This window comes from Argopecten irradians, chromosome 5 (genome assembly GCF_041381155.1).
Source record: "Argopecten irradians isolate NY chromosome 5, Ai_NY, whole genome shotgun sequence".
Lineage (NCBI taxonomy): Eukaryota > Metazoa > Mollusca > Bivalvia > Pectinida > Pectinidae > Argopecten > Argopecten irradians.
The window spans coordinates 31,649,320-31,667,096 of record NC_091138.1 but is presented as its reverse complement, the minus strand read 5'-3'; the positions used below and the strand labels follow the sequence as shown (position 1 = coordinate 31,667,096).

Here is a 17,777-nt window from a genome sequence, read left to right as displayed (position 1 = left end):
TAGAATGGGAAAACAATATATATTGACTAACTTATGTGATAACAAAATCCATGTATGATATTTACCGATTTTAATTATATATTAACTATAATGGTATAAAAAAATTTGTTAGTGATGCATTTCATTATTCTAATAGGAGTGTGATGAGATATCTTGGTGGCTGCCATATATTATCAAATATTTGTACATCCATGCAAACCTACAATAATTCCCTAAGAATGTAAAATGCTATTCAGTCTCTAATTTAGCTCAATTTCAGTTGATATGCATCACATATGGTTGCCCTTAGCTATGTAAACATTCCTGAACAATTTGATGTGGTAAGGTTCGTAATTCAAACTAAATCATTCCACTATCAGTGGAGTCAGGCTTTTAACATACAAAACTGTTCTCAATATCTTTGTTTCGTCTTTGCATGGTATTACAGAGTTGACTCCCATGTAGGTAGGTTTCTATTTTGAAGTCATTATTTTGTGGGTGCAATTCACAATGTTTTTTCCAAAAAGTATGGCATTACACTCACAAACACATATGACGTCACAATCAATACCTACCCGCAAGGGAAGATAACTCTGTAATGTGCAAATACAGAATTTATGTATTTAAAAAACTTTGGTAATTGTAATGTGATTTGATTTTTTTTGATATAAATGCATAATACTAACTGTAAAATTCATGATGGAGCTAGTAGTAATTAATCTTCTGATTTTTACGATACGTTCTAATGCATAATTTCTTAATTAACAGGTGTGCAGTAAAACCTCCCTTAATGACATCATCTGTATGAATATTTCCCATTTAATAAGACCAGTTTCTAATGGTCTGAAATGTTTATTTTTAACTCAATTTGACCTGTGTATAAAGACCACTTGGCTATAAAGACCATTTTTCCTGGTCCCTTGGGTGGTCTTTATAGACAAGTTTCACTGTATTTCGTTGCTGCAAAAGTTTATGGAGATAATAGAAAACTATGCTGTGTTATATGCGGTTAAACTATAATGTCGTAAGTATAGAATTAAGAATGATATTCACCCCTGAAAATTCATAATGGACTCTTCCAACCTTTGAATTAGAAGAGTTTGAGTGTGTCTTCAGGGATGAAAACAAATCAAGAAAATGAGGGAATGTTTTAGGGTGTACATAATCATCTTTACGTTACAGAATAAAATCTACATTTCAACATACCTCAGAATATGTTAGAAATAGCTGAGGGTGTGTTTAATTTATTTTGTAATTAAGAGTACGAGGGTAAATAGTCAATGTAATATAGATTTAGGACTTCCATATGGTTCAGGTTTGCTACTCATTTTAAATCTTGTGTAAATTAATCACGGTGCTACCTATTTATGATTTATCCTGCTTCTCTATTCCAGGGACCAATTAGTAAAGGAAACCAGGTAAGTACAACATATCTACAGTGAAACTTACCAATCACCTCTGTAGAAAGACTATCTACTAAATAAGCCCACTTCCTTACAGTCCCAAATGTACATTGACCACTTGACTCTAGATGTACATTGACCACTTGACTCTAGATAACTGGTAACACTTTTCCCTTGTCTTTAGGCGTCTTTATAGGCAGGTTTGGCTAATATCAATTGTTCTAATAATTGGGGCTGTAGTGGCCAAATGGTGAAGAAAAAGATTGTGAATTTGAATCCAATGTGAGGCAGTTGTCAAGTGAATGGTGGTTTTTCTCTGGGTACTCCGACTTTCCTCCACCAACAAACCAGGCTAGCATGTCCTTAAATGACCCTGGCTGTTAATAGGATGTTAAACTAATAAAACCATTTTCTAAAACTTATCATGCTTGGCCTTAAACAAATGTCTGATGTCAAATTTCTGGTTTCCACAAGTTGCTTTTCAAGAATAAAGCTCAAGGCAATAAAATTACAGAGTACAGAACTAGTGTAATTAACAATCAGTTCTACAATGTACATTGTAGGGTCCTCAAGGTTTACCAGGACTCAAGGGAGACAAGGTAAGATTTAGAGTCAACTCTGTATGATTTTTACCATTAGCTGTTACTTATTGGTCCTATAAGTCTGCTAGATCTGTTGATATCTTCATATAAATAGGACTGTATCTCTCTGTAACAGTGTAATAAGTAAGTAGCCTTATTGCAGTCATGCTCTTCTGATGACTGCCATTGTGTATGTAATTGTAATTAAGCTGAAAGGAAACTACAACACTTGCTATTCACAGAAAAAAACTATCATTCCTAGTAAACTGAATACAGTACTGCAAACAAATTAATTTTTGCAGTGACATAATTTTGCATTTTCTTGTTGAAGAACTTTTCCAGGGTGATTTGATTTTCGTGATCTAGAGAGTTCTATGGTTCCGCTTTACCTGTATTTGAATCATTTGTGTGGCGATTCAATTTTCAGATTTCGTATCACATTGTACCCACAATATCCTTTCTTGTTCATATTTCATGTTACAAATCTACATTGAATTTAAGGCTGGACAAAGGTTTTTGACATAGTATTTATGTTAATGCAAGTTCTCTTTGTCTTTCTATAGGGTGGACCAGGCCCTAAGGGAGAAAAAGGGAATGAAGGACTACCTGGCTATGACGGTGCTCGTGGACCAAAGGTTGTGTATTAAGGTCAAACTCAAATGAGATCAAGGTCATGACCTTGGATATATCAAGGTCACATTATATATACTGATTGAATAAGCTTCTGTAGATGAAATATGATGTTTTAAATTTCAGTGATGAAAAACAGTATAATATGCATTTAACTTATTATGTCCAAGAAGAATCTCGTTATCTCAAAGTCTACAGAGCAGTCGCTGTGGTAAAACTTCAAACGTAAGTTTCACTCATTTATCCCTGAAGACACATTTGAACTCTTCTAATTCCAAGGAAGGGAGGGTGCATTATAAAAATTCAGGGGTGAAAGAGTCAAAATGAATCAAGGCTTTGAGATATACAAGGTTCAGTTGTGTTTATGTATATATATATATATCCTAGACTTACTATTAGTAATAGAACTACAAAAATGGTGGTTGGGAGTTCATTTCTCGCAAGACTAACATGATAGCAAAGCTTATATGGCTAATATTCTCTCTCTCTTCCTCGTGATGCATGCACTTATACAGGGAATCAAGCGGTCTATACGATTCAACGGAGACCTGAATACAGGCTACAAGGGGGAAATTATACCACTTAAGGTAAGGCATCCAAAATGATCTGGAGGATTTGTTTTGGATGTTTAGTTAATGGCTGGTTCACACTTGTATGTTCAAGTTCAGTTCCAATTAAAACAACAATTTTTTTTATTTTCATTTTTCAATTTATATTAGTATTAAAAAGTGAAAACATGTTAACTATTTATAATTATAAATTTTAACCTGTTTACTGCGATGTCATATGGAATTATTGTCCTTTGTCATATGAAGTCAATGCCCTCTTTTCCCCTGAGCAAACTGACAAGGTTCCACCAAAACCAAGCAATGTTAGCTCAGTAAAAAGAACAAAATACATCTGTACATTTCTACTGCGGGTATAAAAAAAAATTATAATGACACATTTACCGGTAAATCACCAAACTTGAATACATAGTAGCAATTTACCACTTAAACAATAATCACTGTGACTGGTAACAATACCTGTATACAACTGCTTAGGAACATCAGAACTCCTGGTAAAAGAAAAGAAAAAGTCTGACGTGAATTAATTCAGAATTTTGATAATGTGAAGTAGTCTTAAGTTGTTGATAAATGAAGTGGTAAATTTTCCTTAATAGGGAGGGGAGTATGAAGTCATCACGATCAAGGTTGGTATATGATTGGCATGTCTGAGTCTGTCTTTTCAGCATGACAGTATGATTTCTGAGCATGCCCGTTTTTGTTTTCTCTGCACTATGATTTTAGCATGGTAAATAACAATCTAAATCCCACGGAAATAAAGAAAACGTTCTGTAATGTGTGGAGTTGATGGTTTGATTTTGGCATGATTGTCATGTGGCAGTTTTGTTGACCAGTCCCTGAAGGATTTGTTGGAGCCATGGAGCATTCAAGTAAGGTAAATATAAGGTTCATTGTCATGAAGATCCTGTCATCCTTGATGTTCAAGGGATTACTATCACTGGCAAAATACAACCCTTGAATATGTCATAGAAAAACTGGAGGTAGTTCAGGAGAAAAAAAATGACCAATCACATACCTGTACAAAGACTTCTTTTGAAGATTACAGAGAGCAACGCCCAATTTTAAAACCATTCAGTGGACCATATTTCATTATTTTGATGTAGCATAAAAGGACCAAATTACCTTTCTTATTTGCTGTGGCACACATAGCCTTCAGTTTTACTATGAAATTATCCAGGGGGGGATATAATGACAGTGATAGTAACCCCTGAAATATTGCAGATGAGTTCCTCTCTACCTTTCTGGTAAGTACTGATTATAATGCAGTTAATTTAGTTATTAACAGCGCTTCCTTCTTCAAATATTTCTTCTAATCTTTACTAAACGCCAATAGAACATTGTCATCATTGTCGTTGCCATGGTAATCTTCATTACAGAGGTGACAGGATGGTAGACAAAATATTACGTTAAAAGTAATTCTTTTGACTAATAGTTCAGTTGTAATCATCTAGCCACAAGTTTAATTGACTGATTTCATTGATTATATTTAATGTCTCTTGTTTTTCCTCTCGACACTAACTTTTTAAATGTAAAAATGTATTTCCATATCATTGCCAATATGCTGACTTTGAGATACCAAAACAATGTGGGTAAAGTAAGTTTTACCATTGATTCATCCAACCTTCCGATGATTCTGACCTCACCAAAATCACATCACAACATGTCATTGTTTTGGTACTTCGAAATCACATACTTGCCAACCCTCCCTATTTTGGAGTGAGACTCCCAATTTTGAACCCCCATTTAGGCCATTTTAGCAAGTCCAAATTCTTTAAACTGACTATACCATCAGAAAAAACAGGTCAAAATATGCAAAAATCAGCTTTTTAGCCCACCATTTCTTCAAAGGGAGTTACAAAGTAGACTTTCTTGAGTTTAAAAGTTTAAAAACATGTGAATTTCAAAAAGTTGGCAAGTATGAAATCACCATATTGCAATTGCATGTAATGATTCTTTCATGAATTGATTTGTAAAGTTTGAATGAATAATTATTGGCTTCTTTTGGATTTTCTAGCATTCAGAGTCAGAATTTGTTTCATGTCTTGAATGTTGTTCATGTTGTGTGAAAAAAAAGATTTCAGATGTTGGTTTTTTGAAGAAAATGGAACTACATCCACACAACAACCGAAATCTTGTATCAGTATTGTTTTCCACATCTGCATGGACTGTTGCATGTTGAATTGACAGAGCATGACTGTTGTGATTTTTAGGGACCACGTGGCCACAAGGGACTCCCCGGGGGCGTGGGAGAGGGAGACGAAGCCCAGGTTATGGTGTTAAAGGTACTGACTCTAGATTATGATACTGTAGCACGATTGGACTGAGTCGATCATCAGTGGCTAGGTAGCTCAGTCAGTAGAGCACCCAGCTGATGTTTCAAACAAGACCGGGATTCAAACCCGTGACCACCAAACTTTGGTGGTCATGGGTTTGAATCCCGGTCTTGCCACTACATTTTCTCCTATACTGTTACCAACTTGGTGCCCAACTAAAATACTCACAATGGTGGTATAAGGTCTCGTATGTCTTCGAGGGCGAAGACTTTGAAAAAGAATGGAGGAGTGAAGAGGAAGGGGGGGGGGGGGGGATGGCAAACACTGATGTGTTCAGAATAAAATGTAATACAGTGAAACTAGATTAAACCAAATGTCACCAGGACCAGCACATTTGGTTTCCAGATTATACTAGTTCTAATTATTATAAATTTAGGAGGTAAATATAATAGTAAAATTCTCTTGTTCTTCATGCTGTTTTTTTTATCCCTCGTCATTAAATGGAGATGAAACAATAACAGTGTTGTCTGTCAAATCCTATCCCATTCTGTTCTACTTTTTTACATACAGGAAATAAACATTTCTGGTTACTGTATATTTGGATATTTTTGCAGGAATTATACTTTCAAGATTTCTTGGGAGACATTGCTATTACCATGAAAATTTGATGTGCAGAAAATGTTTTAGAAATGTTTTAATCATATAAACTCTAAGAGCCAGATCGTGAAAAAATTAAAACCATTAAAATTATCATTTTCTCACATTGACTCAAAAGCGGGACATTTTTTACCCTCATCAAAACAATTGTTGTACTGAATAATCACAGTGCATGCTAGAATGGTATCTGGACATTATGATTGAATGAATGCATGTTGATATAGGAGGCTCTTGTTTGTGATAGGGCAATGTGCCTAGAAATGTTATGTTATGAAATGTCTTATGATATACCCTTATATCGACAAATGCATCTTAGTTCATTCTCTTAGTGTTTGCATGAGAGCTTCTAATGCAATCCTTGTAAAACAAACAAAGAGTTAGAACACAGATATTCTGTTAATTAAGTTAATCTCCAATGTGAGTTATAGGTATTGTTTGTGACGTTACATCTTTGTGAGTAAAAATTATGTAGTTTCACTGGAAAATATGACAATACATCCACAAAAACACGACTTAACAATCGGTACCTACCCACAAAGGCAAATAACTCTGTAATATGGAAATACAGAATATGTGGATTTTAATTGTTGTAATATCGCTCGACATACACCTTTCTTGTAAAGTTTGGGATCCCCCATTAGACTAATCAGTAAAATATAAAAAGTAAAGTAACATTCAACAGAAATGATAACTAATTATGGACATTTACAAGAAATTATTGTTCTTCTTAGCTTTTATAGGCTTATCCGAATATGATGTAATTCTAGCCTGTATTATCTTCTGTAGGGAGAGCCTGGAGACCCTGGACCAGCGGGACCTGCAGGACCTGCTGGACCAAAAGGACCACAAGGGCTACCTGGATTTGATGGCATGAAAGGAGATCAGGGCAATCCGGGCGCTCCGGTGTGTTGCCTTTTCTATAGTTTTTGGTTTACCTTAGCAGCCACCTCTATATACAAAGACCATCTGCTTAATAAGACCTCTTTCTTGGGGAACAAAATAGACAATTTAAAACAGAATTTGACCTGAAGATAAGAATACTTGGCTGTAAAGAATACGTTATTTGGATGATCTCTGTAGATACTTGATAAATAAGATTATTAAAGCATTGATTTTTTTATTTTTAACTTCATCAGGATATGAAAGAAATTTTGTTTGCAAACTGTGTGAATCTTCGTAAGGTTATAATTTATTTTTTAGACTATATACCGGTAACATAAAATACGCTTAAATGTACTATTCCATTTATTTATTTTTTCTAAATTAAAACACACTCTATTATGACGTCATGATAACGTTGAGTTTTTGCACCATTCTCAGATTTTTTTTCATAGTAGCATGAAGAAAAAGGTTTCTGCCAATCAGAAAGTCAGATTTAGTATAAAAACAAATAAAATTTACTTATAGACTACCTGGTATTTAATTAAATATTTTCACCATTGTTTACACTTTTGTAGACATTTTCAAATCCAATAGAAAGAATTGTGTTCACAAAATTTAAAATGTCGTTGAATTGTTGATATAGTAAGAAGTATGATGTTTCCATGCTAATAGCTCTGAGTATTAACTCATTCAACCCTATGGATGTACATTTTTACACAGCGGAATTAAACTTTATGTTCAACAGTACAAATGTATATTGTGAATTGAAGTGCCACTGAATACTATTATTGTGTTTTATCTAAATATCAGTCATTATTATTACAGGGACCAAAGGGACCAAGAGGGCCACCAGTAAGTTAACACATATTCTTAATAATTTCCTTCAAGATTAGTCGTAAAAAAAACAACAGTTTTTCAAAAAAGCGTAAAGATAAGAAGAAAAATCAGTTGATATAGATACCTCATTTTCCTTTTGCTATTTTGTCAGATTTCTATGAAAAATCATTGGGATTAAAATATGGTACACATTATACATATATATATTTTTTTTTTTTTTTTACTTTTAGGGAAGAGATGGCCGTCCAGGTGCACCGGTAAGTCTTCATTAATGCATTTCTACTCTTCATGAAATAGACTTATTATTTAAAAATTATTGTAGAATTTTCTCACATGATTCACAGATTTGGAAAATAGATTGACCATTAATTACACTTAATAAAAAATGTAACAGACTTGCTAAAAAAAAATTGTCTCAAAAATTCAAATAAGATTTCTGCTAAGACCTTGCAACTAATGAAAAACTCTTTAAAGGGACTTTAAAGGGACACAACTCTCTCTTCCTTGTATTTTGTTTAACTGGGAAGATCTGTTTTTTGGCGTTTTTTGTATAAAATCAGCATATATTTACTTATTGCTTAACTGATCAAATGTTATATAATAAATGTATCAAAGATATAAGTAAATTTGTAATTTGCCAAAACTGTTCGAGTAGGGAGCACAATTTACAATATCTGTATACAAAATTTTTTTTTTGACTTCATCACCATCTTGCAATTCTTGATAGCAAGATCGTGACTTAATGAGTAAGCTACAAAAACTACATGTATGTAGCCAAACATTTTGGGAAAAAAAGGGAGATTTTCGTATTTGGGCAGATATTAGTAACACTAACCGAGACATTCCTTATTCATACATCAGACAAGGAAAATGATTGTACATGCAGTAGAAAGTTTATTACACCTACTTCTAATTTAACCAAGATAATAGTATACTAATGAAGTATACATGTATATGTTAAGACCAGTTTCACTGTGAAGGAAAAATGCATGTTTTCCATATACCATGGTACGTGTACTGTATTTGACCTTAAAGGGGCCCAGGTAGTTTTCAGAAAAAAAATAAAAATGAAGGGGTGCTTATTAGGACCAAATTTGGACTATCATTTCACAAAATCATTGAAGAGTCTGTGAGTCATTAATTGATTTATTTAAAAAAAAAAATCAAAAAGAGATATTTTTTCATTTTGTATTTAGCTCAGTGTAATTAAAACTGAGGTTTCATATAGGGGGAGGGGTACTTATATGGACAAGGGCGCTTATTGGCTTGAATACAGTAGTTTAGTTTCATTTGGATACCCTGAAACAGTTTCAAAGGAAGGATTGTACCAATAACAGAATATGCTATGATGATTTTCTTTCTGTTGAAAGTGTATGATTATAATTTGTTCCATTGATTTTATGAGCATGTTTTTATGTACGATTTTGGTAGCATGGCCTGATAGTTCACGTAGTTAGGAACGACATTTTACTTTGCACCATTATCTTGCTGTGATACTTGCCACTGCTGAATAGATTTATGAAATTTTAAGCATCAGATGGTGGGTTATTCAAATCGCCTTTTGTCTGTCTGTCGTCCATCCGTAAACAATGCTTCTTACTACTATATCTTGGGAAGTACTCCATGGATATTTTTCAATTTTTACATGCATGATTCTCTTGGTCCCTAGGAGAGCTGTGATGATTTTGAGACTGATAAAAAAACAATATGGCCGCCAGACAGCAATCTTGAATTTTGGCAGTTGATGTTTGTTACCTCTTTTTTTCTCAAAACGTACTCCATGGTTATTTCTCAAATTTTACATGCATGGTTTCCTTGGTCCTTAGGGGCGTCATGCTTATTTTGAGACTGATTGGAAAAACAATATGGCCATCAGGCAGTCATCTTGCATTTTGATAAATTAAGTTTGTTACCATTATTTCTCAGAAAGTACTGAAGGGTTCTGTCTCAAGTTTCATGTGCAGATTCCTTGAGGGCCCTTGTTGTGCATATTGTATTTAGGGACCGATCCATGAACAAAATGGCTGACAGGACACCACCTTGGATTTTGATATTTGAAGTTTGTTACTGCTATTTCTCAGAAGTACTGAAGCGATCTGTCTCAAATTTTATGTATAGTATGTAATCAAAGTTTGAAAAGCAGAGAAAAGATCCCTCATTCCTTTGTCAGGCATATTTCATTCTTTGGTGGGCGTCAAGATCCCTCTATTTGGTAATTATTAATAATTGCCTCTGGAAAGTTTATTTCTAAAAACTATATATCTTTTCTTCATCACATGCTTTACCTTTACCTATATGATTAATTACAGGTAGGAGAAAAGTTCGAATATTTCATAATTTAATCAAATTTATCACAGAAGCAGCATTGCTGCTATTAGCAATTGATACTGAGCTGCTATGCAGCATATACTGCAGTCATTCAGTAAAAAGGCTATTTTTTCCCTGTTTTATACTTGGATGGTGAACTATGGTGAACTATCATCAAATTGATTCTTCTTGAAAAGCTCATTTTATTTTCAAAGTTCATAGGTATATTGTAAATTTCATTCAGCTAGCAGTTTGATGATGCAGGACAACAAATTGAACCACTTACTTTGAAATCAAAGCATTGTTCATTACGAATATGTCAATAATAGCCTGTTTGATTGATGATTTGTGTAAGTAGTTCATATTCCGAATTTGTATGTTACAGAGTTATCTGCACTTGTGGGTAGGTATTGATTGTGACGTCATGTGTTTGGGATCGTAACGTCATACGTTTTGGAGAAAACACTGTGAATTGGGCTCACAAAATAATGACATAATAATCGATACCTACCCACAAGGGAGCTAACTCTACAATATGGAAAGATGGAATACAATTACGAGGGTGTTCTGTTGTTAGAGAGGAGGAAGAGGAGGGGGTAGGGGAGGGGGTGGGGGAGGAGGAGGAGGCGGGGGAGGAGGAGGAGGAGGAAGCAATACAGGTGGTGGAGGTAATGGAGTTGCAGGAGGCAGTGGACAAGCATTTCCTCAGGGATTCATTAGGGGCCTACCGGGCCCACCAGGTCCCAGGGGTCCAAGGGTGAGACGAAAACCCTTTAATGTCTGTTTGCGAGCCTTATTCTTACTCATGTGTGCTTTTTGTGAAATTTGCTGCAATCAGCGTTCTCAGTTAGTTCTTTGTTGCATCTATTCATTTTGAAATCTTCAAAAATCTTATTAAGAAGAATTGTTTTTTTTAAGATTACCAGGAAAAAAAAAAAAAGTTGATGTCAGAATTTATTTCAAAATTTTATAGCTGACTGCAACAAAATTCATACCTCTAACAAACTGTGACTGCAGCAAATTACATGAAATAATGTCCTAGTAAAAGCCCAGTGATAAGGTTATATTTGGGAAGAAGATCCTACCATCGTTACCATTCTTTTGCCTCATTTCTGAAGAGACCTTCACACAGATGCGTTCTAGAGGTGAGGTCAAGTCGGATGAGTGGACGTGATCGTAATGGCAATACAAATGGCGATGAGGACGATCCAGCGATGGAAACCGATGAAGAGGCAGAGGGTCCGGAGAACACTTTTGAAAGAGGTCCTCGTTCTGTCGCCTGGCAATGTTGTCGCAACTTCTGCAATCGACAGCAGCTAAGACGGCGTCGACGCATGCAGGAGCGTTCCACTACACAGGGGGGTGGTAGCTCATCAACAAGCGCACTGCGACAGGGGACTTGGGCACAGGTATAAACAGGTGGTGGATCCTTATGTCGCCATGACGAGAGATTAACATCGGTGTCGGGATACTAACCTTATGACAAGAGCTGCAGTCATAGTTATTTATACTTATGCTTAATGGTCGTATGCAGAGGCTTGATATAATCCCCATATTCACTATGTGTATCATCTTATGGCTTCACATCAATTAGGTACTTTAGAGGCAATTCATGTTTTCCGATGATTTTGAAGAAAAGTCATACACAGGAATACAGGCATTCAGTTCAATTTTGTTTACTTAGAACTGATAAAATACAACCACATTCTAAATATTTTGTTTGACATTGCCAAAAGTTTTATTTTTAACCTTATGAAAGTGCACTAAACTAAAAGACTCTAATAAGATGAAGTTTCACTACCGGTAGCTATTGTGTGGATTAGCAACTTGTTAGAGGTTGAATTAGCTGTTGGGTAGAGATTAAATTAGGTGATGTGTACATGTTGAATTTGCTATTGCATTGAGGTTGAATAAGTTTCCCTATTGAGGTGGGATTAGATACTGTGTAGATGCTGAATTAGCTAATGTGTACAGGTTAAGAGTTAGCTGTTGTGTGAAGGTGTGTGGAGGTGAATACTTAGCAAATTTGTAGAGGTTGAATTAGATAATGTGTAGAGGTTGAATTAGATAATGTTGTGGAGGTTGAATAAGATAATGTGTAGAGGTTGAATTAGATAATGTTGTGGAGGTTGAATTAGATAATGTGTAGTGGTTAAATTACGGTAGATAATGTTGTGGAGGTTGAATAAGCTGATGTGTAGAGGTTAAGAGTTAGCTGTTGTGTGGAGGTGTGCGGAGGTGAATAATTAGCGAATGTTGTGGAGGTTGAATAAGATAATGTGTAGAGGTTGAATTAGATAATGTTGTGGAGGTTGAATAAGATAATGTGTAGAGGTTGAATTAGATAATGTTGTGGAGGTTGAATAAGATAATGTGTAGAGGTTGAATTAGATAATGTGTAGAGGTTGAATTAGATAATGTTGTGGAGTTTGAATTAGATAATGTGTAGTGGTTGAATTAGATAATGTTGTGGAGGTTGAATAAGCTGATGTGTAGAGGTTAAGAGTTAGCTGTTGTGTGAAGGTGTGTGAAGGTGAATAAGATAATATGTAGAGGCTGAATAAGATACAGGTTGGATTAGCTGCTGTATAGAGGTTTGTTGAATAAGCCAATGTGGAAATGTTGAATGAGCTATCTGTACAAGATTAAGCTAATTGGTAGATATTGAATTAGCTAATCTGTTTAGGAAAAATTAACTACTTTGTAGAAGTTTAATAAGCTATTAAGTAGAGATTAAATTTGATCATGTAGAGGTTGAGTTAGATAATGTAGAGGTTGAATTAGATAATGTAGAGGTTGAATTAGCTTATGTGTAGAGGTTGAATTAGCTCATGTGTAGAAGCTGAATTAGCTCATGTGTAGAGGTTGAATTAGCTCATGTGTAGAGGTTGAATTAGCTAATCTGTAAAGGAGCTACATGTAATTTATAGAGGTACTTGCTTTCATAATTTTGCTTAGACATTAAACATTGAATCTTGATAATAAGTATTAAATTTAGAAACTAATCTTTATATTTAACACAAACATGTATTTGACTAACATTTAAGAAATAAGTTTTAAATGTAGTGTTTAATTCAATCTGGACCCTATGTGTTCTTTTATGTTACAAGTCCAATGGCCACATCTGTCTACAGATACTATATATATATAATACAATACAGCTGCCACTACAAAGCGGTTTCTTTTTGTTCATTTGGTTCTTTGTTTTATAAAAATGCATCAGTTTGCTAGTAAAAACAAAACAACATGGATGTATACACGGACCACTGCAGCGAGGAGTTCTCAAAGACAAGTGGAAATGTGTAACACTGGTAAATATATCTATATCTACAAATCTTTATATCCTGTATATATTTGAGTTATCAGAATAAGAACAAAATGATAAGCTGTGATAAGAGAATGAAGAGAGAAAGGATGAAAGAGAGAGAGAGAGAGGAGAAAGAGAACATCAGATTTAGACATTATGACATGTATTTATTTAAGGATTAAAGCATCTTTATGGCGGTTCTATCGAAGAATAAAGTTTAGTAGGGTATCAATATTTGGAATTGACATAAGAACAATAATTAATAAACTATTTTATGCAGCATGACCATGTCTTGCTCTATTAAGTAGAGCTTATTGTAAAGTTTACATTAGTATTCAAAAGGTAAAGTGTGTGAATGTTAGTAGTTTTAGTGTATAACTTGAAATATTCACTGCATGCTGTGCATACAAATCCTGTTAACGGTTCGCCACCTGACTATCAAACAGCATGTGACTTTGTATTTTATGTTTTGTACATGCAACAACATTTTTACGACATTGAATAGGTACATGTGCGTTAGAGAGCATCAGGCATGGCAACATACTGCCTGGCGATCAGTCAATTAATGTTATTTCATGTGACATTTTTTTCAGCATATTACATGTGTTTGAATATGATTTTGTGTCACATTGTAGTAGCAATATACTTGCTATCACAGCTTACCTGACTGTTAAGTAAGCCATTGTTTGATTTTATCAAGTTTCTTATGACAGGGTGAGATGGGGCTCCCTGGATCCGCAGGACATAAAGGTGACCAAGGGGAACGAGGACGACGCGGAAAAAGGGTGAAGACACTTTAAATAATCTCTTTATTATGCCTTGTAGAGCATGGCCTCTGAATGGCTTACAATATCACTGACGCTGACTATCATATGATAATATAGGTGTAATGTTATTGGAATAAATCTTATCACATTGGGCCATTCTACCACATAGGCAACCATTAGACTTCAATGGGTTGAGCGGCCATTCTATCACATAGGCAACAATGTACTTCAATGGGTTGAGCGGCCATTCTATCACATAGGCAACAATGTACTTCAATGGGTAGAGCAGCCATTCTAGTACGTAGGCAACCATTAAACTTCAATGGGTTGAGCGGCCATTCTAGCACATTGGCAACAATGAAACTTCAATGGATAGAATATCCAGGCTATCACATAGGCAGCCATGTACATGTATTACTAAGCGAATACCTGTATCACTATGACCTTTATTTTGATCTTTGACCTCAGTTTTTAGTTCACCAGAAACATCCTTGGGGGAAGAGGAACAGAGTTTGTATAAATTTTGGCTCTTACCCCCGGGGGCAGGAGGGGTGAGGCCCAATAGAGGTATATTCTTTAAATTGCTACTAGTCATAGAGTTCTGCATGGATTCTAACCAAATTTAGTCAGAAACATTCTTGGGGGAAGGGAAGCATAGTTTGTATAAATTTTGGCACTTACCCCTCGGGAGCAGGAGGATTGGGGTCCAATAGGGGAAACAGAGGTAGATCCTTTAATTGCTACAAGTCATAGAGTTCTACATGTATTCTAACCAATTTCGCCCGGAAACATCCTTAGGGGAAGGAGAATAAAGTTTGTATAAATTTTGTTGAAGAAAAAAAACTTGTCTGGTCCTGCTCTCATTACTTTGCAAGACTAGAATATCATACCTGATATACCTATGTGTCCATCTAGTGGAGGGGGGGATACAAACTTAATATGATACCCCCTGAATTGGGAACTAAAAATCATCAAAATGTCATTTTTGCATGAGAGAAGTGTTTTTCCTCCGCGTGGTGTTGGAGATGTTGCGTCCTCAGCTTTTCCTAGTCTGGCTTTATGTGTTGTAATTTCCTCATCCACAGACTGTTATAACTGGTCAATCTATAGCCGGGGTTCTATGATTTTAACTTTAATAAATTCTATCAGTTTTATATACAGTATGTTTTGCATGAATTGTGATACTTATATTTGAAATTTTTTTCAAGCTTGTGTCATTCAGACTTAGATATTGCTAAAGCAGTAAAGTTGGGTAATATCAATGAAATAAATGGGCACGCTGATAAAGAAATTGTGATCTTCATTGTGTGGCTTAATTGTCTGGAATTCCATATCAATTTCTTTTTAATCTTTATGAAACAAAAGGACCTTAGATGATTATCAAAATTCTACACACACAAAAAAAAAAAAAACATAATGGGACTAGTCACATTATTCCCTGAATTCCCATTTGGACTTTTCCGATTCTCAGACTGGGGCAGGTCATTGTGAAATACAGGGATGCATGTGTTATTGTGTAAGGAATAAAAAAAAATGTATTTAATCATGGCATTGATTTTAAGTATAATATAAAATTTAAACAATTTAGATTTTTGTTAATATTTTCTTGATATAACAAAGAGTGTACTTTTTAAAAATCTATACGGATATTAGCACATAACCTTTATATTGCTTGGCTTCACAAACCAGGTCAGCGATACAGGCCCTTTAAGCCTCTTGTTAATTAGATGAATAGACAATTAATAACTATTAGTGATCTTTGCATATTGAATGTACAAACTTGCTTCATTGGTCCCTCTGTTTACTGCTTTAGGGTAAGAAGGGGAAGAAAGGGCGTTCTGGTCGGCCTGGGCCCAAAGGGTCTACTGGCAAGCCTGGACCCTCAGGGGAAGCAGGCGCCAAAGGAGAAAAGGGGGAAATCGGGAAAAAAGGGTTTCAGGTACATATATCTTTAGTGAATATTGTAGATCTTCTATTGTTAGTCTGTCTGCATGAAGGAGACTTTTGCTGGTTCAATTCGGTTCACAAAATCTATTTTTGTTGTCATAGCAACCACACTTTGTGCCATTGTAATCCTATCCAATTTGATCCCTGTTTTCCATAAATCTGACCCTTTTTGTCCACTACATTTGACCCTTTGTTTCTAGGTAATGTTTCCTTTGCACCCAATTAAGCTGAACATGTTCGCCATAATAAGCAACCAGGGCACTTAAATCAATAACAAATGGGACTCTGGACTTAAAATGCCATTTTCATAAAGACTTTAAGTATGATCTCAAGTTTTCTAGAAAATATCCTAATTCCTAGTCCTGTTATAATACCTACCATCAACTTATTCATCCAAAGTTCAAAAATAAGATTAATTTTCTTGATGAATTTTTGTATGCCAGAAATAGAACTAATTCTATGAATAGATTACCTGTCTAGAAATTAGAATGTACATGTAAATTATTCTGTATTTACATATTTAGAACTATACCTGCTCTTGTGGTTAGGCATTGACATCATCAGTTTGTAAGCAAAATTTCCTTCAAATTATGACACTTTTTCTCGCAAATACACATAATGTATCAATTGATGCTTACTACCAAGAGCAGGTAACTCTGTAATGCAAATACAGAATGCGAAACTACGGGGGTTGCTAATTATGGCAAATATTTTACTCCTGTTGATGTATACCTACAAATCTGTCCCTTGCTGTTGATGCTATCCGCCCTTTCTCTGCTTTCTCCAGGGTGAGCGAGGTACGCCAGGCATACCCGGGAAGGATGGAAAGCCCGGCCCCAGAGGCATCCCTGTGAGTGTCCACTGCCAATATGGCAGTCATTTTCTCCTTGTTTTTGCACTTCCTTTCATAGCATGGTGTTTTACGAAGATACAAAGTATCGCCAGTAAATTGGTTTGGCTTAGGCATTTGCATACTTATCACAAATTTTAAAAGTTTATTCATTATGAGCTATGAGGTTTTCAACAAGTCGGTCAATGGACACAGTCACTAGATAAAAAAAAAAGTATCATTATTTAGCTGATTAGTAATGATACAAATGCAATGGACACAGTCACTAGATAAAAAAAAAAAAGTATCATTATTTAGCTGATTAGTAATGATACAAATGCAATGGACACAGTCACTAGATAAAAAAAAAAAAGTATCATTATTTAGCTGATTAGTAATGATACAAATGTAATATTACACAAGACAATCCAGAAGAAAATGGCATGGACACATTTTATTAGGTCACCTGAGATGAAGTCTCAAGTGACCTATTCTAATCGCCATTTGTCCGGCGTCGGTCTGTCATCCGTCGTGTGTCCGTCAACAATTTACATTTTCAAATTTCAATGAAATTTTGCACAAACCTTCTAAGGCATATGGCCAATCAAAATTGTAAATTATATGTGGGAGGGGCCAAAATTGACTGAAATTTAAAAAATTTCTCTACTCACAGGTGTGGTAGAATCAAATTCTCTTCATGAATAGAAAAGTCTCAAGGCCTGAGATAGCATTTAACATCATATGCATATTGGAGCTGGCCGACCCCAAGGGGCCAGAGGGGTGGGGCCAAAAGGGGTCAAAATGGCTAAAAT

The 17,777-nt window shown here is 35.1% G+C and overlaps 1 protein-coding gene across 15 annotated transcripts in view; it reads left to right on the top strand.

The window, feature by feature from the left end:
- The window catches only part of LOC138323535 (collagen alpha-1(XXIII) chain-like), an 89,117-nt gene that overhangs the window by 40,032 nt on the left and 31,308 nt on the right, over positions 1 to 17,777 (top strand). For 7 of the 15 annotated variants that reach the window (XM_069268195.1, XM_069268193.1, XM_069268190.1 and 4 more), the window contains 11 exons: positions 1,374 to 1,397; positions 1,946 to 1,981; positions 2,527 to 2,598; positions 3,109 to 3,180; positions 3,756 to 3,785; positions 6,876 to 6,992; positions 7,797 to 7,823; positions 8,039 to 8,065; positions 14,136 to 14,207; positions 16,003 to 16,128; positions 16,924 to 16,986. In XM_069268195.1, the coding sequence (XP_069124296.1) occupies positions 1,374 to 1,397; positions 1,946 to 1,981; positions 2,527 to 2,598; positions 3,109 to 3,180; positions 3,756 to 3,785; positions 6,876 to 6,992; positions 7,797 to 7,823; positions 8,039 to 8,065; positions 14,136 to 14,207; positions 16,003 to 16,128; positions 16,924 to 16,986 (666 nt within the window). Of the gene's footprint in view, positions 1 to 1,373; positions 1,398 to 1,945; positions 1,982 to 2,526; positions 2,599 to 3,108; positions 3,181 to 3,755; positions 3,786 to 5,369; positions 5,442 to 6,875; positions 6,993 to 7,796; positions 7,824 to 8,038; positions 8,066 to 11,233; positions 11,525 to 14,135; positions 14,208 to 16,002; positions 16,129 to 16,923; positions 16,987 to 17,777 lie in introns of all 15 variants that reach the window. The other 8 variants (XM_069268196.1, XM_069268202.1, XM_069268199.1 and 5 more) reach the window with 4 other exon arrangements.